Raw genomic sequence first — 26,184 nt, forward strand, 5'->3', positions numbered from 1 at the left:
TGATGTTGAGAGGCTGTGTTGCTGGTTGTTGACACGTAATTTGGGTGTCTGGGGAATCAGCTTCTGGAGCTCTCTACAGCATGTTTTGTTTTGTTGTTGATGTAGTGAGAGAGAGAGTGAGTGAAGCCCCCCCCCCCCTTCTGTGTACTGTTGGTTCCACTTCTGAACTAAAATTTACATTAACAAGGGAGTCAAGCTACATTTTGGTGTTAGTAATTATATTCAGTCTTATTGAGTACTTTTTTGTTAAATTTAGACACAAGACTGTTGTATAAACAGTAATATATTTTGTAAATATACATGGTGTCTCTGACGTCACGGGATCACCCATTTTAAGGGATTACTGTCTAAGGGGATACAATGTTATTATGTGTGTGTCGGATTCCGACAATTTTTGAGTATGTGGTACTCGTTTCAATGGTACTGAACCTGACCCATCAATGTTGAGCACGTACCCTGCAGCAATCTCCATGCAAAAATAATTGAACGAGACTAGCCTCAAGCATATGTCCTGCCACCTTGAACAGACAGATATTCTGTATCATAGACATAATAGACAACAATAAATGTGTCTTCGAGGATTCGAACAAAGACCATCAGGATAGCAGCCTAGTATTACGTCCAGGATGGTTAAAAGAGAAGGGGGAACAAATAAGTCTTCAGTTTCATTGTTGCTCTCACGACCTTCAAACACTATAATGCAAATTTATTTATTTATTTATTTATTTATTTATTTATATATATACAAGAAGGTACATTGGGTTTGTGAGAATACATTGGATAGTACAGTATTTACATTCTTGTAAAGCCACTAGTACGCACAGCGTTTCGGGCAGGTCCTTAATCTAGCAGATAATTTTAAGTAGGTAATTTCAATCAGAATTGATAAATGATAAAGATACATTACAAGAGAAAAATGAGATGAGAGAGATAAGTAAGTATATTAAAGCACATTGTTATATTAAAGCTCTGATTGATTACATTGACAGCTTGACTAGTAATTTAAACAAGATTAATAGACACCATACAGCAGATTGACAGCACATATAAGACAGCAATGATCACAATGGTAAAGATGTTCAGATTGGGTACATAAAGATTGGGAGACTGGGTAGCAAAAGATACAGATAAACAAGATTTATAAACACCATACAACAGATTGGCAGCACATATAAGAAAACAGCAATGATCACAATGGTAAAGATGTTCAAATTGGGAACATAAAGGTTGGGAGATTGGGTAGCAATTGATACAGTGCAATTTTAAGGCAAAAAGTGAAAAACTATGAAGATGAAATTAGGTACTTTTTAGTATTGATTTTGAATGATGTAAAAGTTGGACAGCTTTTCAATTCAGTAGGGAGTGAGTTCCATGATGAAAGACTGAACATGAGACTGGGGGTTCCAACCTGGCGGTCTTGGTTCGAATCCTTAAAGGCGGTCATCGAATTTACTATTGAACAAATGTAGCTTTGCATTCAGTCAAACGTTACACACACAATTAATGATACCTATTTTTTTTTAAGTAAACCGGTTATTAAAACTACCACTTACAATGCAACTAATATTAACATTATAAATGCCCAGTTTAACATTATGTATCAAATTACAAAACTTTTTCTATGATAAAACGTATAAAACTTCATTAATATTGTTGTAAACATAAAATATCCGGAAGCAATGCACTCATTTGAGGGAAATCTAAATCCCACACCAGTTGCCCTTCCCTCGGAGTTCTCAGGTCAAGCGTGTGATGCAACACAGTGATTTCTTTGATCTGAGCTACAGCCCAGCCTTTCATGTTGTATATGTTGTTTAGTAACATTAAAGACTCATCTAAAGGACATGTTTGTGAGTGGTTGCTGGGGGGAGGGGGGGGGCAAATGATAAACTGTTGATAAGTTAAACAGAGAATTATAATATTACTTTCGTCAGTCTGTCTGTCTGTCTCTCTCTCTCTCTCTCTCTCTCTCTCTCTCTCTCTCTCTCTCTCTCTCTCTCTCTCTCTCTCCTCTCTCTCTCTCTCTCTCTCTCTCTCTCTCTCAAAATAAATATACATTTTGAAACTTAGCATGAAATGTATCAGTTGACAACAATAGGCCAACTTCAGTGTTCAGAGTCAGTACAAAGATCTTTGTAAAAATCTTTACTAGGCGACTATGAAGGCATCTTTATAAGAACTTCTGATTATGTAACATGCGATTTTGTATAAATAAAGGAGCAAACATCATACTCCAAACTACGTTTCATTACAGCTTCCTTAGGCTTTATTTTACCTTCCTCAGGCTTTATTATAGCTTTATCAGGCTTCATTATAGCTTCATCAGGTCTTATTATAGCTTCCTCAGGCTTTATTATAGCTTCATCAGGCTTTATCAGGCTTCATTATAGTTTCATCAGGCCTTATTATAGCTTCCTCAGGCTTTATTATAGCTTTATCAGGCTTCATTATAGTTTCATCAGGCCTTATTATAGCTTCCTCAGGCTTTATTATAGCTTTCTCTAGCATTATTATAGCTTTCTCAGGTTTTATTATAGCTTCCTGAGGCTTTATTATAGCTTCATCAGGCTTTATTTTAGCTTCATCAGGCTTTATTATGGCTTCATCAGGCTTTATTATAGCTTCCTCTGGCTTTATTATAGCTTCATCAGTCTTTATTATAGCTTCATCAGGCTTTATTATAGCTTCCTAAGGCTTTATTATAGCTTATTCAGGCTTTATTATAGCTCCCTCAGGCATTATTATAGCTTCCTCAGGCTTTATTATAGCTTATTCAGGCTTTATTATAGCTCCCTCAGGCATTATTACAGCTTCCTCAGGCTTTATTATAGCTTCCTCAGGCGTTATTATAGCTTCCTCTGGCTTTATTATAGCTTCATCAGTCTTTATTATAGCTTCCTCAGGCTTTATTATAGCTTCCTCAGGCTTTATTATAGCTTCCTCAGGCTTTATTATAGCTTTCTCTAGCATTATTATAGCTTCCTCAGGTTTTATTATAGCTTCCTGAGGCTTTATTATAGCTTCATCAGGCTTTATTATAGCTTCATCAGGCTTTATTATGGCATCTCATCAGGCTTTATTATAGCTTCCTCTGGCTTTATTATAGCTTCATCAGTCTTTATTATAGCTTCATCAGGCTTTATTATAGCTTCCTAAGGCTTTATTATAGCTTATTCAGGCTTTATTATAGCTCCCTCAGGCATTATTATAGCTTCCTCAGGCTTTATTATAGCTTATTCAGGCTTTATTATAGCTTCATCAGTCTTTATTATAGCTTCCTCAGGCTTTATTATAGCTTCCTCAGGCTTTATTATAGCTTCCTCAGGCGTTATTATAGCTTCCTCATGCTTTATTATAGCTTCCTCAGGCTTTACTATAGCTTCCTCGGGCTTTATTATAGCTTCCTAAAGCTTTATTATAGCTTTCTCAGGCTTTATTATAGTTTCCTCAGGCATTATTATAGCTTCCTCAGGACTCATGACAGCTTACACAGGCTTAACTACTGCTTCGACAGACTTATTTAGAGCTTTCATAAGCTTAATTACAGCTTCATCAAGCATAATTACAGCTTCGTCAGGCTTCATTAAGCTTCCCCAGGCTTAATTACAGCTTCCTCAGGCCTACTTACAGCTTCCTCAGACTTTATTACAGCTTTCCCAGGAGAAAATAATCAAGAGTTGTGAACTGGGGACAAGAAACTAAACGTTCTTTGCACGAAGAAAGCAATATTGACCGCTACTTCATCCACAAATTGCAAAAATTAAAAAAAAAGTTCCTAGCTGTCTCCAGATTGGCGCTTAAGTGATAGCCACTGCAACAACTCAAACATTTTGTCAATGAATGACAAATAACACACAAAATGGTGTTGAATAACTACCAACACCCCCCCCCCCCTTCTGGAGGTAAGTAATTATCAATAGAAGGCACCAAACCGGGAAGGCTATGTAGCACCATCAAATGTGCGGGATAATCAGAGGGCGCTAAATATCACCAAGGACGCCAATACGAGAACAAAAACGCATAAGGCGACCGATATCAAAAGTAACCGAGTCGCCAAGAATTCTATCGAGGGACAAGCGACCGCGGGGGACAGTCGGAAAACAAGACACACGCTCGTCCTGGAAGTCAGGACATTCAACAAGGATATGTACGACCGTAAGAGGGACAATGCAATTCGGACAATAAGGAGCAGGGCGGCGCTCCATTAAGTGACCGTGAGTTAAACGGGTATGGCCAATACGTAACCTAGCCAGAGCCGTTTCCCACCGCCGGTAATGGTGGCTGGAGGAAGGCCACTGGGACACACAACTCTTAAGAGTACGCAGTTTATTACCAAGAACAGGTGACCAACAACTCTGCCACCGGGCAAGGATGGAGGCATGAATAACTGGGTAAAAGTCAGAATAAGGAACACCTTCATGGGAGATGGGACAAGTGCGGATAGCGTCCTTAGCGGCAGCATCCGCACGCTCATTTAAAGAGACACCAATATGGCTGGGAACCCAGCAAAACGCAACCGACTTAAATTTACTGGAGATAAGAAACAGCCAATGTTGAATCTCGATGACCACAGGGTGGACTGGATTAAAGGACCCCTAAGGCATGAGGGAACTACGAGAATCAACTAATACTACGAAGGAGGATTGCCCCCGGGAAAATAGGAGACGAAGAACATAGAGAATAGCATAGAGTTCTGCTGTGAAGATGCTAGCCTCCGGAGGAAGGCGACAGATATAAGTGTGGTCAGGAAAAACAACAGAGTAGCCCACACCGTCAGTAGACTTCGACCCGTCGGTGAAGATGGGAACGGAGTGGGAGTGAGAAGAAAAGTGCTCAAGGAAAAGGCGTTTCAGAACTGTAGGAGGGGTAAAAGCTTTAGTGATGCGGGTCAGAGAAGTACAAAATTTGGGAAGGGGGACCCTCCACGGGGGCAAGGAGGGAACAATACGAGGAGAAACATTAGTAAGACGAACCGAAAGAGAATCTTGTACACGAGACAAACGTACAGAAAGAGGAAGGTGGTGAAGAGGAACAGGAACTACAGGAGGGGTAAAAGTCAAAGCACGATAGAGGCGAGAGTGAGGATACTGGAAGGATCGCGCAAGATAGCGAAGACTGTAGCGATCACGGCGATCCTGGAGAGACAGAAAGCCAGTGTCAGCAAACAAGCTGAGGGCGGGAGTTGAACGAAAAGCACCAGAGCTGAGGCGCAACCCTGTATGGTGCAAAGGATCAAGACGGCGAAGAGTAGGAGGAGAAGCAGACGAGTAAGCAGGGCAACCATAATCGAGCTTAGACAGGACGAGAGAGGAATGCAAATAGAGAAGCGTGCGCCTATCCGCTCCCCAAGAAGTATGGGAAAAAACCTTAAGTAGTTTAGGGGCCTTAGAGCACTCAACACGGAGGTAAGAGACATGGGGCGACCACTGCTGGAGGTAACTATACTGACTAATTGTATAACCAACATTCAAACTCTAAAACAAAGTTCATCGGAGACTTGAATTTTTTTCCGTTATTTGTATTAATTATTATTAATATAATTTTGATAAATTAAAAACAAATAAGGCATAAAATAAATGAAAATGCATAAAACTTACAATAATAATAATAATAATAATAATAATTAATAAATAGTCAACAGCTAACTAATTAACGAGAATGTCATCAAAGGTCATTAGATTTTAATTAAACGAACACTGTTTTAACTCATAAAAGCAAACAATTTAAGTTTATTTGGCAACTTGATCTGCTAATGATTTTAATAGTGCAATAAAGTTGACCGATGACCTTCTGATAATTACTACCAGTTAACTAACTACACCAGCAAATGCAACTAATTATTTGTAGTAAAAAATGGGCTTCATGTAAGTAATTTGTATAACACAGAACAATGTAGTTGATCGTTAATAATATACATTAGTATATGTCTACGGCTTTGTCAAACTTTCTCCTCAAAATCATAACTTTTATGCAAACTTCTGGACGCAACAGTGACCAAACTTCACAACACTGTAACTTCTGGACGCAACAGTGATCAAACTTCACAACACTGTAACTTCTGGACGCAACAGTGATCAAACTTCACAACACTGTAACTTTTGGACGCTACAGTGACCAAACTTCACAACACTGTAACTTCTGGACGCAACAGTGATCAAACTTCACAACACTGTAACTTCTGGACGCAACAGTGATCAAACTTCACAACACTGTAACTTCTGGACGCAACAGTGATCAAACTTCACAACACTGTAACTTCTGGACGCAACAGTGATCAAACTTCACAACACTGTAACTTCTGGACGTTACAGTGACCAAACTTCACAACACTGTAACTTCTGGACGCTACAGTGACCAAACATCACAACACTGTAACTTCTGGACGCTACAGTGACCAAACTTCACAACACTGTAACTTCTGGACGCTACAGTGACCAAACGTCACAACACTGTAACTTCTGGACGCTACAGTGACCAAACTTCACAACACTGTAACTTCTGGACGTTACAGTGACCAAACTTCACAACACTGTAACTTCTGGACGCTACAGTGACCAAACTTCACAACACTGTATCTTCTGGACGCTACAGTGACCAAACTTCACAACACTGTAACTTCTGGACGCTACAGTGACCAAACTTCACAACACTGTAACTTCTGGACGCTACAGTGACCAAACTTCACAACACTAACTTCTGGACGCTACAGTGACAAAACTTAACAGCACTGTAACTTCTAGACGCATCAGTGACCAAACTTCACAACACTGTAACTTCTGGACGCTACAGTGCCCAAACTTCACAACATTGTAACTTGTGGACGCAGCAGTGACCAAACTTCACAACACTGTAACTTCTGGACGCTACAGTGACCAAACTTCACAACACTGTAACTTCTGGACGCTACAGTGACTAAACTTCACAACACTGTAACTTTTGGACGCAACAGTGATCAACTTTACAACACTGTAACTTCTGGACGCTACAGTGACTAAACTTCACAACACTGTAACTTCTGGACGCTACAGTGACCAAACTGTTACGCCAAATGTTGCGAGAAGTGTCCCGGACACGTCAACATTTTGGAAGTTGCTCAAGAGTTCCCCAAACTGCCTCTAACTGTTAGCAGAAAAACCAACTTTCCGCTATTGGGCCTCACTCACCTCGCCAACTCCACCGGCTATGGTGTACTCACCTATTTGTTCTTGCAGGGGTTGAGCTTTGGCTCTTTGGTCCCACCTCTCAACTGTCAATTAACTGGTGTAAAGATTCCTGAGCCTACTGGGCTCTATCATATCTACATTTGAAACTGTGTATGGAGTCAGCCTCCACCACATCACTGCCTAATGCATTCCATCCGTTAACTACTCTGACACTGAAAATGTTCCTTCTAACGTCTCTGTGGCTCATGTGGGTACTCAGATTCCACCTGTGTCCCCTTGTTCGCGTCCCACCAGTGTTGAATAGTTTATCCTTGTTTACCCGGTCGATTCCCCCTGAGGATTTTGTAGGTTGTGATCATGTCTCTCCTTACCTCTACTGTCTTCCAGTGTCGTAAGGTGCATTTCCCGCAGCCTTTCCTCGTAACTCATGCCTCTCAGTTCTGGGACTAGTCTAGTGGCATACCTTTGGACTTTTTCCAGTTTCGTCTTGTGCTTGACAAGGTACGGGCTCCATGCTGGGGCCGTATACTCCAAGATTGGTCATACATGTGTGGTGTACAAGATTCTGAATGATTCCTTACACAGGTTCCTGAACGCTCTTCTGATGTTAGCCAGCCTCGCATATGCCGCAGACGTTATTCTTTTTATGTGGGCTTCAAGAGACAGGTTTGGTGTGATATCAACTCCTAGATCTTTCTCTCTGTCTGTTACATGAAGTACTTCATTTCCTATTCTGTATCCTGTGTCTGGCCTCTTGTTTCTACTGCCTAGTTTCCTTACTTTACATTTACTCGGGTTGAACTTCAATAGCTATTTGTTGGACCATTCACTCTGTCTAGGTTATCTTGTAGCCTCCTACTTTCATCCTCAGTTTCAATCCTCCTCATAATTTTTGCATCATCGGCAAACATTGAGAGAAACGATTCTATACCCTCTGGGAGATCATTTACATATATCAGAAACAGCATAGGTCCAAGGACTGATCCCTGCGGGACTCCACTCGTAACGTCTTGCCAATCTGAGACCTCACCCCTCACACTGACTCGTTGCCTCCTGTTGCTTAGGTGTTCCTTTATCCAATGGAGTACCTTCCCTTTCACTCCAGTCTGCATCTCCAACTTTCGCACTAGCCTCTTGTGTGGCACTGTATCAAAGGCTTTCTGACAATCCAAAAATATGCAGTCTGCCCACACTTCTCTTTCTTGCCTTATTTTTTTGCCAGGTCGTAGAATTCAAGTATCCCTGTGAGGCAGGACCTGCCATCTGATCAACCAGGCTGTGGCTCATACGTCAGGCTCAATGGTTATCTTGAGATGATTTCGGGGCTTTAGTGTCCCCGCGGCCCGGTCCTCGACCAGGCCTCCACCCCCTGGAAGCAGCCCGTGACTGCTGACTAACACCCAGGTACCTATTTTATTGCTAGGTAACAACCTATTTTACTGCTAGGTTGCGAGCAGCCGCGTCCAACAGCCTGGTTGATCAGTCCGGCAACCAGGAGGCCTGGTCGACGACCGGGCCGCGGGGACGCTAAGCCCCGGAAGCACCTCAAGGTAACCTCAAGGTAACCTTTGTTGATGCTGTGTTACAAAGTTCTTTCGCTCTAGATGCTCCACTAGCTTTCTTTACACAATCTTCTCCATCATCTTGCATGGTATGCAGGTTGAGACACTGGCCTGTAGTTCAGTGCCTCCTGTCGATCCCCTTTCTTGTTTATCGGGACTACGTTAGCTGCTTTCCAAATTTCTGGCAGTTCCCCTGTTGCCAGTGATTTGTTATACACTATGGAGAGTGGTAGGCACAGTTCTTCTGCTCCTTCCTTTAGTATCCAAGGGAAGATTCCATCTAGGCCTATAGCCTTTGTCACATCCAACTCTCGTAAACACTTCCTCACTTCTCCGCTGGTAATCTCAAACTCTTACAGTAGTTCCTGGTTAGCTATTCCCTCTCTGAAATAAGCTATTCTAATCTCTGGAAATTCTCCTTGCTCTAAGGTCTCTAAGGAATTTCTTATTCAGTTCCTCACACACTTCCTTGTCGTTTGTAGTGAATCCTTCTGCCCCTATCCTTAATTTCATAACCAGTTCCTTTACTGTTGTTTTTCTCCTGATGTGGCTATGCAGGAATTTAGGCTGAGTCTTTGCCTTGCTTGCGATGTCATTTTCGTATTGTCTTTCTGCCTCTCTTCTCATCGTGACATATTCATTCCTGGCATTCTGGTATCTTCCTCTGCTCTGATGAGTGTTTGTGTGTGTTTTCACCTAGTTGTGTTTGCGGGGGTTGAGCTTTGCTCTTTCGGCCCGCCTCTCAACTGTCAATCAACTGTTTACTAACTACTTTATTCTACTTTTACTATTTTTTTTCCCCACACCACACACACACACACCCCAGGAAGCAGCCCGTGACAGCTGACTAACTCCCAGGTACCTATTTACTGCTAGGTAACAGGGGCATTCAGGGTGAAAGAAACTTTGCCCATTTGTTTCTGCCTCGTGCGGGAATCGAACCCGCGCCACAGAATTACGAATCCTGCGCGCTATCCACCAGGCTACGAGGCCCCTAAAACTGTGTGTGTGTGTGTGTGTGTGTGTGTGTGTGTGTGTGTGTGTGTGTGTGTGAGTACTCACCTAATTGTACTCACCTAATTGTGCTTTGCGGGAGTTGATCTCTGGCTTTTGGGTCCCGCCTCTCAACCGTCAATCAACAGGTATACAGGTTTTTGAGCCTATTGGGCTCTATCATATTTACACTTGAAACTGTGTATGGAGTCAGCCTCCACCACATCACTTCCTAATGTGTTCCATTTGTCAACCACTCTGACACTAAAGAAGTTCTTTCTAATATCTCCGTGGCTCATTTGGTCACTCAGTTTCCACTTGTGTCCCCTAGTGCGTGTGCCCCTTTTGTTAAATAGCCTGTCTTTATCTACCTTATCAATTCCCTTGAGAATCTTGAAAGTGGTCAAGAAGACCTGGACAAGCTGCAGGAATGGTCGAACAAATGGCTGTTCGAGTTTAATCCAAGCAAATGTAATGTAATGAAGATAGGGGTAGGAAGCAGGAGACCAGATACAAGGTATCACTTGGGAGATGAAATACTTCAAGAGTCCGAGAGAGAGAAAGACCTGGGGGTTGATATCACACCAGACCTGTCCCCTGAAGCTCATATCAAGAGGATAACAGCAGCAGCATATGCCAGGTTGGCTTACATAAGAACGGCCTTTAGAAACTTGTGTAAGGAATCTTCCAGAACATTATTTACCACATATGTCAGACCAATCTTGGAGTATGCGGCACCAGCATGGAGTCCATATCAGGTCAAGCATGAGACTAAAATGGAAAAGGTTCAAAGGTTTGCCACCAGACTAGTACCCGAGCTGAGAGGTATGAGCTACGAGGAGAGACTACGGGAATTAAACCTCACTTCGTTGGAAGACAGAAGAGTTAGGGGGGACATGATCACCACATTCAAGATTCCCAAGGGAATCGACAGGGTTGATAAAGACAGGCTGTTTAACACAAGGGACACCCGCACTAGGGGACACAGGTGGAAACTGAGTGCCCAAATGAGCCACAGAGATATTAGAAAGACCTTTTTTAGTGTCAGAGTGGTTGACAAATGGAATGCATTAGGAAGTGATGTGGTGGAGGCTAACTCCATACACAGTTTCAAGTGTAGATATGATAGAGCCCAATAGGCTCAGGAACCTGTACACCTGTTGATTGACAGTTGAGAGGCGGGACCAAAGAGCCAGAGCTCAACCCCTGCAAGCACAACTAGGTGAGTACACACACACAATGTAACATAACGTGAAAAATCATAGACGTGTAGACTTGATATCATATTTAAAATTAGCTTGTTCATTATCACTGAGTTCAAGCTGTTTATCTGTTTGTAGTTCAAGGTGGACTCTAATGACTACATTATCAAAAATGCATTCACTAACCAATGTAATATCCAATAATTATTTGAAGCAGATATTTACACCGCTTGTTTTAATATCTGTCAATCCGCTGCTTCTCTCCGGCTGACGCATTAGTGAAATAGCCGGCTTCAATTATGATAGGATCAACACGATTTAAAAAACTGAGACAGTTTCATAGCGCGTAGCCTTACACCCTGAAATCGTAGATAGCAGCTTTATGTTTCGTTTAAATACACAATAGTGGGTTTGAATAAAGTTTGCGACAATTCTTTCACTAGTGAGATGTTTTTTGCATCTACTAAAGGCGTTGTTCCGTCTTCTTCAGTAAGACCAATAAACAACTCCGAAGCAATAAATGATAAGTCCACCAGCTGACCATTCACTCCCTTTATGATGAATTCCAGAAAGGTGTCTGTAAACTTATTATTCACTCAAGAATTCACAGGTAATACACCCACCGTTTGTCTGCTTGCAAATGTTGATTCTACCAATCGAGGAGAAAATACTTTAGGAAAAGCCTCACTAACAGCAGCCGTATAGTGTTCTAATGGGGCCTGGAGGCCTAGAGCATTATATCCAGCCATGTTTGTGCTTTAGAAAACTCTAGCTAAGTGAAAAGAATTTATGAGCGTTTCCATCATCTTAGTGGTAGAGCGAATTAAACAGATATTTAGCGCTCTTTAATTAGCTTTTACCATCAAGATTTTTTTAAGTTTTTCCATTTTTAAAGGTTAATAATATGATAATCAAGACCGTATATGTTCTCTCCTAGACAGTTAGTTTCAGACCGTCAGACCTTGACCCCGATGATGATGGGCAAGACAACCTTGAGGCGTTTAGCGCCGTGTGTGACATTTGTCTCATTAGCGCCCGGCGTCCTGGCTTTGCCATCATCGTCTAATCAGCGGGTTGTCTCTCCTAGCTGCCCTCACGTGTTAACAGTGACATTAAGGGGTTAGACTACATCAACCCAATGTGTGAGTTTATGTTCCCTACAATGAAACAGAATATTTATCACTCTTAATAATCTATTCGACCAAATACCATTTTAAAGTAAACCAGTCTAGTCCGTTTGTATGTTGTCTCAGTCAGCCAAGTCAGTAAGAGTTTACTGAATATTTACACAACCTTTAAATAAAAGTTATCCTATCTCACATAGCACGTTTACAGTCTTCAGTCCGCTGTTGCTGTTTGACTGCCTTACGGACTTACTGAGTGCTGGTAAATGCTATTTCAAGGAGTCTGACTGAGAACCTTTAACTAAAAAGACGTTTTATCTCATATACCATGTTACATGTTAAAGTACAGTCCACTGTTGCTGTTTGACTGCCTTACTGACTTACTGAGTGATGGTAAATGCTATTTCATCGAGTCTGACTGAGAACTAAACAGTCATCCTATCTTACAAGGAATGTTACAGTCTTCAGTCCACTCTTACTGATTGACTTACTGAGTTTAAAGATGTATAACTTTAAACTAAGCTAAAAATATGTACACACACGAAATAAATATCACATTCAGTAAACACTTACTAATCTGCTACTTGGTTGACTGAGAAAACATATAGATGGTCTTGATGATCGTATTATTATATACTTTTAAGATGAAAAACTTTTAATTAACTGTATATGTTGCCACAAGAAATAATTCCCACATTCAATAAACACCTACTGACTTGGCTGCCTGTGACAACATATAGACAGTCATGATTATTGTATTATTATTTAAAGATGAAAAAGTACAAACTAAACTGGAAATGTACAGACAAGAAATTATTCCCACATTCAGTAAACACCTACTGACTTGGCTGACTGAGACAACATATAGATGGCCTTGATGATTGTATTATTTTCTTTTTAAGATGTAAAACTTTAAACTAAAGAAGAAATGTTCCCACAAGAAATGATTCCCACTTTCATTAAATACTTACTGACTTGACTGAATGAGACAAGTATACAAGAACAGATGTTCGAGCCACCGCTCCCCCCACCAGGTGTTGAACTCCTGTAACTCAGAAGAGGAGACCACTTGTGACTGTTAAGGTGGGCTGACAGGTAACTATGAGAGCAGAGGTGGCGAGAGCAACACATACACACACCTCCTTCTTTATTTCGAGAAAACCTAACAACAACAACAACATAAATGTATAACTGTATACCCGCCATCCCTATATTTTAATCTAACGCAAATAAACTGAATGTGTGTGCTCCTACCTTAATTATTATTATTATTATTATTATTATTATTATTATTATTATTATTATTCTACTCAATGGTTCAAAACACTCCCACCGTTCAGTGTAAGCTGCTGCAGGGAGCGCGCGAGTATATGTATATATAATATATTTATATATATTATATATATATATATATATATATATATATATATATATATATATATATATATATATATAAATATATATATATATGTATATTATATATATATATATATATATATATATATTATATATATATATATATAATATATATATATATTATATATATAATATATATATATATATATATATGTATATATATATATATATAATATATATATATATATATATATATATAAATATATATAAATATATATATATACATATACTCGCGCGCTCCCTGCAGCAGCTTACACTGAACGGTGGGAGTGTTTTGAACCATTGAGTAGAATAATAATAATAATAATAATAATAATAATAATAATAATAATAATAATTAAGGTAGGAGCACACACATTCAGTTTATTTGCGTTAGATTAAAATATAGGGATGGCGGGTATACAGTTATACATTTATGTTGTTGTTGTTGTTAGGTTTTCTCGAAATAAAGAAGGAGGTGTGTGTATGTGTTGCTCTCGCCACCTCTGCTCTCATAGTTACCTGTCAGCCCACCTTAACAGTCACAAGTGGTCTCCTCTTCTGAGTTACAGGAGTTCAACACCTGGTGGGTGGGAGCGGTGGCTCGAACATCTGTTCTTGTATACTTGTCTCATTCAGTCAAGTCAGTAAGTATTTAATGAAAGTGGGAATCATTTCTTGTGGGAACATTTCTTCTTTAGTTTAAAGTTTTACATCTTAAAAAGAAAATAATACAATCATCAAGGCCATCTATATGTTGTCTCAGTCAGCCAAGTCAGTAGGTGTTTACTGAATGTGGGAATAATTTCTTGTCTGTACATTTCCAGTTTAGTTTGTACTTTTTCATCTTTAAATAATAATACAATAATCATGACTGTCTATATGTTGTCACAGGCAGCCAAGTCAGTAGGTGTTTATTGAATGTGGGAATTATTTCTTGTGGCAACATATACAGTTAATTAAAAGTTTTTCATCTTAAAAGTATATAATAATACGATCATCAAGACCATCTATATGTTTTCTCAGTCAACCAAGTAGCAGATTAGTAAGTGTTTACTGAATGTGATATTTATTTCGTGTGTGTACATATTTTTAGCTTAGTTTAAAGTTATACATCTTTAAACTCAGTAAGTCAATCAGTAAGAGTGGACTGAAGACTGTAACATTCCTTGTAAGATAGGATGACTGTTTAGTTCTCAGTCAGACTCGATGAAATAGCATTTACCATCACTCAGTAAGTCAGTAAGGCAGTCAAACAGCAACAGTGGACTGTACTTTAACATGTAACATGGTATATGAGATAAAACGTCTTTTTAGTTAAAGGTTCTCAGTCAGACTCCTTGAAATAGCATTTACCAGCACTCAGTAAGTCCGTAAGGCAGTCAAACAGCAACAGCGGACTGAAGACTGTAAACGTGCTATGTGAGATAGGATAACTTTTATTTAAAGGTTGTGTAAATATTCAGTAAACTCTTACTGACTTGGCTGACTGAGACAACATACAAACGGACTAGACTGGTTTACTTTAAAATGGTATTTGGTCGAATAGATTATTAAGAGTGATAAATATTCTGTTTCATTGTAGGGAACATAAACTCACACATTGGGTTGATGTAGTCTAACCCCTTAATGTCACTGTTAACACGTGAGGGCAGCTAGGAGAGACAACCCGCTGATTAGACGATGATGGCAAAGCCAGGACGCCGGGCGCTAATGAGACAAATGTCACACACGGCGCTAAACGCCTCAAGGTTGTCTTGCCCATCATCATCGGGGTCAAGGTCTGACGGTCTGAAACTAACTGTCTAGGAGAGAACATATACGGTCTTGATTATCATATTATTAACCTTTAAAAATGGAAAAACTTAAAAAAATCTTGATGGTAAAAGCTAATTAAAGAGCGCTAAATATCTGTTTAATTCGCTCTACCACTAAGATGATGGAAACGCTCATAAATTCTTTTCACTTAGCTAGAGTTTTCTAAAGCACAAACATGGCTGGATATAATGCTCTAGGCCTCCAGGCCCCATTAGAACACTATACGGCTGCTGTTAGTGAGGCTTTTCCTAAAGTATTTTCTCCTCGATTGGTAGAATCAACATTTGCAAGCAGACAAACGGTGGGTGTATTACCTGTGAATTCTTGAGTGAATAATAAGTTTACAGACACCTTTCTGGAATTCATCATAAAGGGAGTGAATGGTCAGCTGGTGGACTTATCATTTATTGCTTCGGAGTTGTTTATTGGTCTTACTGAAGAAGACGGAACAACGCCTTTAGTAGATGCAAAAAACATCTCACTAGTGAAAGAATTGTCGCAAACTTTATTCAAACCCACTATTGTGTATTTAAACGAAACATAAAGCTGCTATCTACGATTTCAGGGTGTAAGGCTACGCGCTATGATAAACTGTCTCAGTTTTTTAAATCGTGTTGATCCTATCATAATTGAAGCCGGCTATTTCACTAATGCGTCAGCCGGAGAGAAGCAGCGGATTGACAGATATTAAAACAAGCGGTGTAAATATCTGCTTCAAATAATTATTGGATATTACATTGGTTAGTGAATGCATTTTTTGATAATGTAGTCATTAGAGTCCACCTTGAACTACAAACAGATAAACAGCTTGAACTCAGTGATAATGAACAAGCTAATTTTAAATATGATATCAAGTCTACACGTCTATGATTTTTCACGTTATGTTACATTGTGTGTGTGTACTCACCTAGTTGTGCTTGCAGGGGTTGAGCTCTGGCTCTTTGGTCCCGCCTCTCAACTGTCAATCAACAGGTGTACAGGTTCCTGAGCCTATTGGGCTCTATCATATCTACACTTGAAACTGTGTATGGAGTTAGCCTCCACCACATCACTTCCTAATGCATTCCATTTGTCAACCACTCTGACACTAAAAAAGGTCTTTCTAATATCTCTGTGGCTCATTTGGGCACTCAGTTTCCACCTGTGTCCCCTAGTGCGGGTGTCCCTTGTGTTAAACAGCCTGTCTTTATCAACCCTGTCGATTCCCTTGGGAATCTTGAATGTGGTGATCATGTCCCCCCTAACTCTTCTGTCTTCCAACGAAGTGAGGTTTAATTCCCGTAGTCTCTCCTCGTAGCTCATACCTCTCAGCTCGGGTACTAGTCTGGTGGCAAACCTTTGAACCTTTTCCATTTTAGTCTCATGCTTGACCTGATATGGACTCCATGCTGGTGCCGCATACTCCAAGATTGGTCTGACATATGTGGTAAATAATGTTCTGGAAGATTCCTTACACAAGTTTCTAAAGGCCGTTCTTATGTAAGCCAACCTGGCATATGCTGCTGCTGTTATCCTCTTGATATGAGCTTCAGGGGACAGGTCTGGTGTGATATCAACCCCCAGGTCTTTCTCTCTCTCGGACTCTTGAAGTATTTCATCTCCCAAGTGATACCTTGTATCTGGTCTCCTGCTTCCTACCCCTATCTTCATTACATTACATTTGCTTGGATTAAACTCGAACAGCCATTTGTTCGACCATTCCTGCAGCTTGTCCAGGTCTTCTTGACCACTTTCAAGATTCTCAAGGGAATTGATAAGGTAGATAAAGACAGGCTATTTAACAAAAGGGGCACACGCACTAGGGGACACAAGTGGAAACTGAGTGACCAAATGAGCCACGGAGATATTAGAAAGAACTTCTTTAGTGTCAGAGTGGTTGACAAATGGAACACATTAGGAAGTGATGTGGTGGAGGCTGACTCCATACACAGTTTCAAGTGTAAATATGATAGAGCCCAATAGGCTCAAAAACCTGTATACCTGTTGATTGACGGTTGAGAGGCGGGACCCAAAAGCCAGAGATCAACTCCCGCAAAGCACAATTAGGTGAGTACAATTAGGTGAGTACTCACACACACACACACACACACACACACACACACACACACACACACACACAGTTTTAGGGGCCTCGTAGCCTGGTGGATAGCGCGCAGGATTCGTAATTCTGTGGCGCGGGTTCGATTCCCGCACGAGGCAGAAACAAATGGGCAAAGTTTCTTTCACCCTGAATGCCCCTGTTACCTAGCAGTAAATAGGTACCTGGGAGTTAGTCAGCTGTCACGGGCTGCTTCCTGGGGTGTGTGTGTGTGTGGTGTGGGGAAAAAAAATAGTAAAAAAGTAATAAAGTAGTTAGTAAACAGTTGATTGACAGTTGAGAGGCGGGCCGAAAGAGCAAAGCTCAACCCCCGCAAACACAACTAGGTGAAAACACACACAAACACTCATCAGAGCAGAGGAAGATACCAGAATGCCAGGAATGAATATGTCACGATGAGAAGAGAGGCAGAAAGACAATACGAAAATGACATCGCAAGCAAGGCAAAGACTCAGCCTAAATTCCTGCATAGCCACATCAGGAGAAAAACAACAGTAAAGGAACTGGTTATGAAATTAAGGATAGGGGCAGAAGGATTCACTACAAACGACAAGGAAGTGTGTGAGGAACTGAATAAGAAATTCCTTAGAGACCTTAGAGCAAGGAGAATTTCCAGAGATTAGAATAGCTTATTTCAGAGAGGGAATAGCTAACCAGGAACTACTGTAAGAGTTTGAGATTACCAGCGGAGAAGTGAGGAAGTGTTTACGAGAGTTGGATGTGACAAAGGCTATAGGCCTAGATGGAATCTTCCCTTGGATACTAAAGGAAGGAGCAGAAGAACTGTGCCTACCACTCTCCATAGTGTATAACAAATCACTGGCAACAGGGGAACTGCCAGAAATTTGGAAAGCAGCTAACGTAGTCCCGATAAACAAGAAAGGGGATCGACAGGAGGCACTGAACTACAGGCCAGTGTCTCTAACCTGCATACCATGCAAGATGATGGAGAAGATTGTGTAAAGAAAGCTAGTGGAGCATCTAGAGCGAAAGAACTTTGTAACACAGCATCAACAAAGGTTACCTTGAGGTTACCTTGAGGTGCTTCCGGGGCTTAGCGTCCCCCGGCCCGGTCGTCGACCAGGCCTCCTGGTTGCCGGACTGATCAACCAGGCTGTTGGACGCGGCTGCTCGCAACCTAGCAGTAAAATAGGTTGTTACCTAGCAATAAAATAGGTACCTGGGTGTTAGTCAGCAGTCACGGGCTGCTTCCAGGGGGTGGAGGCCTGGTCGAGGACCGGGCCGCGGGGACACTAAAGCCCCGAAATCATCTCAAGATAACCATTGAGCCTGACGTATGAGCCACAGCCTGGTTGATCAGATGGCAGGTCCTGCCTCACAGGGATACTTGAATTCTACGACCTGGCAACAAAAATAAGGCAAGAAAGAGAAGTGTGGGCAGACTGCATATTTTTGGATTGTCAGAAAGCCTTTGATACAGTGCCACACAAGAGGCTAGTGCGAAAGTTGGAGATGCAGACTGGAGTGAAAGGGAAGGTACTCCATTGGATAAAGGAACACCTAAGCAACAGGAGGCAACGAGTCAGTGTGAGGGGTGAGGTCTCAGATTGGCAAGACGTTACGAGTGGAGTCCCGCAGGGATCAGTCCTTGGACCTATGCTGTTTCTGATATATGTAAATGATCTCCCAGAGGGTATAGAATCGTTTCTCTCAATGTTTGCCGATGATGCAAAAATTATGAGGAGGATTGAAACTGAGGATGAAAGTAGGAGGCTACAAGATAACCTAGACAGAGTGAATGGTCCAACAAATAGCTATTGAAGTTCAACCCGAGTAAATGTAAAGTAAGGAAACTAGGCAGTAGAAACAAGAGGCCAGACACAGGATACAGAATAGGAAATGAAGTACTTCATGTAACAGACAGAGAGAAAGATCTAGGAGTTGATATCACACCAAACCTGTCTCTTGAAGCCCACATAAAAAGAATAACGTCTGCGGCATATGCGAGGCTGGCTAACATCAGAAGAGCGTTCAGGAACCTGTGTAAGGAATCATTCAGAATCTTGTACACCACACATGTATGACAATTTGGAGTATACGGCCCCAGCATGGAGCCCGTACCTTGTCAAGCACAAGACGAAACTGGAAAAAGTCCAAAGGTATGCCACTAGACTAGTCCCAGAACTGAGAGGCATGAGTTACGAGGAAAGGCTGCGGGAAATGCACCTTACGACACTGGAAGACAGAAGAGTAAGGAGAGACATGATCACAACCTACAAAATCCTCAGGGGAATCGACCGGGTAAACAAGGATAAACTATTCAACACTGGTGGGACGCGAACAAGGGGACACAGGTGGAATCTGAGTACCCACATGAGCCACAGGGACGATAGAAGGAACTTTTTCATTGTCAGAGTAGTTAACGGATGGAATGCATTAGGCAGTGATGTGGTGGAGGCTGACTCCATACACAGTTTTAAATGTAGATATGATAGAGCCCAGTAGGCTCAGGAATCTTTACACCAGTTAATTGACAGTTGAGAGGTGGGACCAAAGAGCCAAAGCTCAACCCCTGCAAGAACAAATAGGTGAGTACACCATAGCCGGTGGAGTTGGCGAGGTGAGTGAGGCCCAATAGCGGAAAGTTGGTTTTTCTGCTAACAGTTAGAGGCAGTTTGGGGAACTCTTGAGCAACTTCCAAAATGTTGACGTGTCCGGGACACTTCTCGCAACATTTGGCGTAACAGTTTGGTCACTGTAGCGTCCAGAAGTTACAGTGTTGTGAAGTTTAGTCACTGTAGCGTCCAGAAGTTACAGTGTTGTAAAGTTGATCACTGTTGCGTCCAAAAGTTACAGTGTTGTGAAGTTTAGTCACTGTAGCGTCCAGAAGTTACAGTGTTGTGAAGTTTGGTCACTGTAGCGTCCAGAAGTTACAGTGTTGTGAAGTTTGGTCACTGCTGCGTCCACAAGTTACAATGTTGTGAAGTTTGGGCACTGTAGCGTCCAGAAGTTACAGTGTTGTGAAGTTTGGTCACTGATGCGTCTAGAAGTTACAGTGCTGTTAAGTTTTGTCACTGTAGCGTCCAGAAGTTAGTGTTGTGAAGTTTGGTCACTGTAGCGTCCAGAAGTTACAGTGTTGTGAAGTTTGGTCACTGTAGCGTCCAGAAGTTACAGTGTTGTGAAGTTTGGTCACTGTAGCGTCCAGAAGATACAGTGTTGTGAAGTTTGGTCACTGTAGCGTCCAGAAGTTACAGTGTTGTGAAGTTTGGTCACTGTAACGTCCAGAAGTTACAGTGTTGTGAAGTTTGGTCACTGTAGCGTCCAGAAGTTACAGTGTTGTGACGTTTGGTCACTGTAGCGTCCAGAAGTTACAGTGTTGTGAAGTTTGGTCACTGTAGCGTCCAGAAGTTACAGTGTTGTGATGTTTGGTCACTGTAGCGTCCAGAAGTTACAGTGTTGTGAAGTTTGGTCACTGTAACGTCCAGAAGTTACAGTGTTGTGAAGTTTGATCACTGTTGCGTCCAGAAGTTACAGTGTTGTGAAGTTTGATCACTGTTGCGTCCAGAAGTTACAGTGTTGTGAAGTTTGATCACTGTTGCGTCCAGAAGTTACAGTGTTGTGAAGTTTGATCACTGTTGCGTCCAGAAGTTACAGTGTTGTGAAGTTTGGTCACTGTAGCGTCCAAAAGTTACAGTGTTGTGAAGTTTGATCACTGTTGCGTCCAGAAGTTACAGTGTTGTGAAGTTTGATCACTGTTGCGTCCAGAAGTTACAGTGTTGTGAAGTTTGGTCACTGTTGCGTCCAGAAGTTTGCATAAAAGTTATGATTTTGAGGAGAAAGTTTGACAAAGCCGTAGACATATACTAATGTATATTATTAACGATCAACTACATTGTTCTGTGTTATACAAATTACTTACATGAAGCCCATTTTTTACTACAAATAATTAGTTGCATTTGCTGGTGTAGTTAGTTAACTGGTAGTAATTATCAGAAGGTCATCGGTCAACTTTATTGCACTATTAAAATCATTAGCAGATCAAGTTGCCAAATAAACTTAAATTGTTTGCTTTTATGAGTTAAAACAGTGTTCGTTTAATTAAAATCTAATGACCTTTGATGACATTCTCGTTAATTAGTTAGCTGTTGACTATTTATTAATTATTATTATTATTATTATTATTATTGTAAGTTTTATGCATTTTCATTTATTTTATGCCTTATTTGTTTTTAATTTATCAAAATTATATTAATAATAATTAATACAAATAACGGAAAAAAATTCAAGTCTCCGATGAACTTTGTTTTAGAGTTTGAATGTTGGTTATACAATTAGTCAGTATAGTTACCTCCAGCAGTGGTCGCCCCATGTCTCTTACCTCCGTGTTGAGTGCTCTAAGGCCCCTAAACTACTTAAGGTTTTTTCCCATACTTCTTGGGGAGCGGATAGGCGCACGCTTCTCTATTTGCATTCCTCTCTCGTCCTGTCTAAGCTCGATTATGGTTGCCCTGCTTACTCGTCTGCTTCTCCTCCTACTCTTCGCCGTCTTGATCCTTTGCACCATACAGGGTTGCGCCTCAGCTCTGGTGCTTTTCGTTCAACTCCCGCCCTCAGCTTGTTTGCTGACACTGGCTTTCTGTCTCTCCAGGATCGCCGTGATCGCTACAGTCTTCGCTATCTTGCGCGATCCTTCCAGTATCCTCACTCTCGCCTCTATCGTGCTTTGACTTTTACCCCTCCTGTAGTTCCTGTTCCTCTTCACCACCTTCCTCTTTCTGTACGTTTGTCTCGTGTACAAGATTCTCTTTCGGTTCGTCTTACTAATGTTTCTCCTCGTATTGTTCCCTCCTTGCCCCCGTGGAGGGTCCCCCCTTCCCAAATTTTGTACTTCTCTGACCCGCATCACTAAAGCTTTTACCCCTCCTACAGTTCTGAAACGCCTTTTCCTTGAGCACTTTTCTTCTCACTCCCACTCCGTTCCCATCTTCACCGACGGGTCGAAGTCTACTGACGGTGTGGGCTACTCTGTTGTTTTTCCTGACCACACTTATATCTGTCGCCTTCCTCCGGAGGCTAGCATCTTCACAGCAGAACTCTATGCTATTCTCTATGTTCTTCGTCTCCTATTTTCCCGGGGGCAATCCTCCTTCGTAGTATTAGTTGATTCTCGTAGTTCCCTCATGCCTTAGGGGTCCTTTAATCCAGTCCACCCTGTGGTCATCGAGATTCAACATTGGCTGTTTCTTATCTCCAGTAAATTTAAGTCGGTTGCGTTTTGCTGGGTTCCCAGCCATATTGGTGTCTCTTTAAATGAGCGTGCGGATGCTGCCGCTAAGGACGCTATCCGCACTTGTCCCATCTCCCATGAAGGTGTTCCTTATTCTGACTTTTACCCAGTTATTCATGCCTCCATCCTTGCCCGGTGGCAGAGTTGTTGGTCACCTGTTCTTGGTAATAAACTGCGTACTCTTAAGAGTTGTGTGTCCCAGTGGCCTTCCTCCAGCCACCATTACCGGCGGTGGGAAACGGCTCTGGCTAGGTTACGTATTGGCCATACCCGTTTAACTCACGGTCACTTAATGGAGCGCCGCCCTGCTCCTTATTGTCCGAATTGCATTGTCCCTCTTACGGTCGTACATATCCTTGTTGAATGTCCTGACTTCCAGGACGAGCGTGTGTCTTGTTTTCCGACTGTCCCCCGCGGTCGCTTGTCCCTCGATAGAATTCTTGGCGACTCGGTTACTTTTGATATCGGTCGCCTTATGCGTTTTTGTTCTCGTATTGGCGTCCTTGGTGATATTTAGCGCCCTCTGATTATCCCGCACATTTGATGGTGCTACATAGCCTTCCCGGTTTGGTGCCTTCTATTGATAATTACTTACCTCCAGAAGTGGGGGGGGGGGTGTTGGTAGTTATTCAACACCATTTTGTGTGTTATTTGTCATTCATTGACAAAATGTTTGAGTTGTTGCAGTGGCTATCACTTAAGCGCCAATCTGGAGACAGCTAGGAACTTTTTTTTTAATTTTTGCAATTTGTGGATGAAGTAGCGGTCAATATTGCTTTCTTCGTGCAAAGAACGTTTAGTTTCTTGTCCCCAGTTCACAACTCTTGATTATTTTCTCCTGGGAAAGCTGTAATAAAGTCTGAGGAAGCTGTAAGTAGGCCTGAGGAAGCTGTAATTAAGCCTGGGGAAGCTTAATGAAGCCTGACGAAGCTGTAATTATGCTTGATGAAGCTGTAATTAAGCTTATGAAAGCTCTAAATAAGTCTGTCGAAGCAGTAGTTAAGCCTGTGTAAGCTGTCATGAGTCCTGAGGAAGCTATAATAATGCCTGAGGAAACTATAATAAAGCCTGAGAAAGCTATAATAAAGCTTTAGGAAGCTATAATAAAGCCCGAGGAAGCTATAGTAAAGCCTGAGGAAGCTATAATAAAGCATGAGGAAGCTATAATAACGCCTGAGGAAGCTATAATAAAGCCTGAGGAAGCTATAATAAAGCCTGAGGAAGCTATAATAAAGACTGATGAAGCTATAATAAAGCCTGAATAAGCTATAATAAAGCCTGAGGAAGCTATAATAATGCCTGAGGGAGCTATAATAAAGCCTGAATAAGCTATAATAAAGCCTTAGGAAGCTATAATAAAGCCTGATGAAGCTATAATAAAGACTGATGAAGCTATAATAAAGCCAGAGGAAGCTATAATAAAGCCTGATGAAGCCATAATAAAGCCTGATGAAGCTATAATAAAGCCTGATGAAGCTATAATAAAGCCTCAGGAAGCTATAATAAAACCTGAGGAAGCTATAATAATGCTAGAGAAAGCTATAATAAAGCCTGAGGAAGCTATAATAAAGCCTGAGGAAGCTATAATAAAGCCTGAGGAAGCTATAATAAAGACTGATGAAGCTAATAAAGCAGAGGAAGCTATAATAACGCCTGAGGAAGCTATAATAAAGCCTGAGGAAGCTGTAATAATGCCTGGGAAGCTATAATAAAGGCCTGAAATATTAAGCAGAGAAGCTATAATAACGCCTGAGGAAGCTATAATAAAGCCTGAGGAAGCTAGCTAATAATGCCTGAGGGAGCTATAATAAAGCCTGAATAAGCTATAATAAAGCCTTAGGAAGCTATAATAAAGCCTGATGAAGCTATAATAAAGACTGATGAAGCTATAATAAAGCCAGAGGAAGCTATAATAAAGCCTGATGAAGCCATAATAAAGCCTGATGAAGCTAAAATAAAGCCTGATGAAGCTATAATAAAGCCTCAGGAAGCTATAATAAAACCTGAGAAAGCTATAATAATGCTAGAGAAAGCTATAATAAAGCCTGAGGAAGCTATAATAAGGCCTGATGAAACTATAATGAAGCCTGATAAAGCTATAATAAAGCCTGAGGAAGCTATAATAAGGCCTGATGAAACTATAATGAAGCCTGATAAAGCCTGATGAAGCTATAATAAAGCCTGAGGAAGCTATAATAAGACCTGATGAAGCTATAATGAAGCCTGATAAAGCTATAATAAAGCCTGAGGAAGGTAAAATAAAGCCTAAGGAAGCTGTAATGAAACGTAGTTTGGAGTATGATGTTTGCTCCTTTATTTATACAAAATCGCATGTTACATAATCAGAAGTTCTTATAAAGATGCCTTCATAGTCGCCTAGTAAAGATTTTTACAAAGATCTTTGTACTGACTCTGAACACTGAAGTTGGCCTATTGTTGTCAACTGATACATTTCATGCTAAGTTTCAAAATGTATATTTATTTTGAGAGAGAGAGAGAGAGAGAGAGAGAGAGAGAGAGAGAGAGAGAGAGAGAGAGAGAGAGAGAGAGAGAGAGAGAGAGAGAGAGAGAGAGAGAGAGAGAGAGACAGACAGACAGACTGACGAAAGTAATATTATAATTCTCTGTTTAACTTATCAACAGTTTATCATTTGCCCCCCCCCTCCCCCAGCAACCACTCACAAACATGTCCTTTAGATGAGTCTTTAATGTTACTAAACAACATATACAACATGAAAGGCTGGGCTGTAGCTCAGATCAAAGAAATCACTGTGTTGCATCACACGCTTGACCTGAGAACTCCGAGGGAAGGGCAACTGGTGTGGGATTTAGATTTCCCTCAAATGAGTGCATTGCTTCCGGATATTTTATGTTTACAACAATATTAATGAAGTTTTATACGTTTTATCATAGAAAAAGTTTTGTAATTTGATACATAATGTTAAACTGGGCATTTATAATGTTAATATTAGTTGCATTGTAAGTGGTAGTTTTAATAACCGGTTTACTTAAAAAAAAATAGGTATCATTAATTGTGTGTGTAACGTTTGACTGAATGCAAAGCTACATTTGTTCAATAGTAAATTCGATGACCGCCTTTAAGGATTCGAACCAAGACCGCCAGGTTGGAACCCCCAGTCTCATGTTCAGTCTTTCATCATGGAACTCACTCCCTACTGAATTGAAAAGCTGTCCAACTTTTACATCATTCAAAATCAATACTAAAAAGTACCTAATTTCATCTTCATAGTTTTTCACTTTTTGCCTTAAAATTGCACTGTATCAATTGCTACCCAATCTCCCAACCTTTATGTTCCCAATTTGAACATCTTTACCATTGTGATCATTGCTGTTTTCTTATATGTGCTGCCAATCTGTTGTATGGTGTTTATAAATCTTGTTTATCTGTATCTTTTGCTACCCAGTCTCCCAATCTTTATGTACCCAATCTGAACATCTTTACCATTGTGATCATTGCTGTCTTATATGTGCTGTCAATCTGCTGTATGGTGTCTATTAATCTTGTTTAAATTACTAGTCAAGCTGTCAATGTAATCAATCAGAGCTTTAATATAACAATG

The 26,184-nt window shown here is 40.9% G+C and overlaps 3 protein-coding genes across 7 annotated transcripts in view; 2 read left to right on the top strand and 1 right to left on the bottom strand.

Annotated features, from left to right (window-relative positions):
* LOC123769723 (matrix-remodeling-associated protein 5-like) overlaps window positions 1-26,184 on the top strand; it is a 254,948-nt gene that overhangs the window by 68,595 nt on the left and 160,169 nt on the right. The window lies entirely within an intron of this gene.
* On the bottom strand, window positions 2,365-2,970 carry LOC138364761 (uncharacterized). Its single transcript, XM_069324731.1, has 2 exons — window positions 2,809-2,970; window positions 2,365-2,688 (listed from the first exon to the last, which is right to left on the bottom strand). Exons 1-2 carry the CDS (start codon window positions 2,968-2,970, stop codon window positions 2,365-2,367), a joined length of 486 nt encoding a protein of 161 aa, XP_069180832.1.
* Window positions 15,433-24,767, top strand: LOC138364762 (golgin subfamily A member 6-like protein 7). The gene is made up of 3 exons (XM_069324732.1): window positions 15,433-15,558; window positions 23,950-24,288; window positions 24,444-24,767. The coding sequence occupies exons 1-3, from the start codon at window positions 15,433-15,435 to the stop codon at window positions 24,765-24,767; spliced, it is 789 nt and encodes a 262-aa protein (XP_069180833.1).

The sequence above is a fragment of the Procambarus clarkii genome, chromosome 14, assembly GCF_040958095.1.
Source record: "Procambarus clarkii isolate CNS0578487 chromosome 14, FALCON_Pclarkii_2.0, whole genome shotgun sequence".
NCBI lineage: Eukaryota > Metazoa > Arthropoda > Malacostraca > Decapoda > Cambaridae > Procambarus > Procambarus clarkii.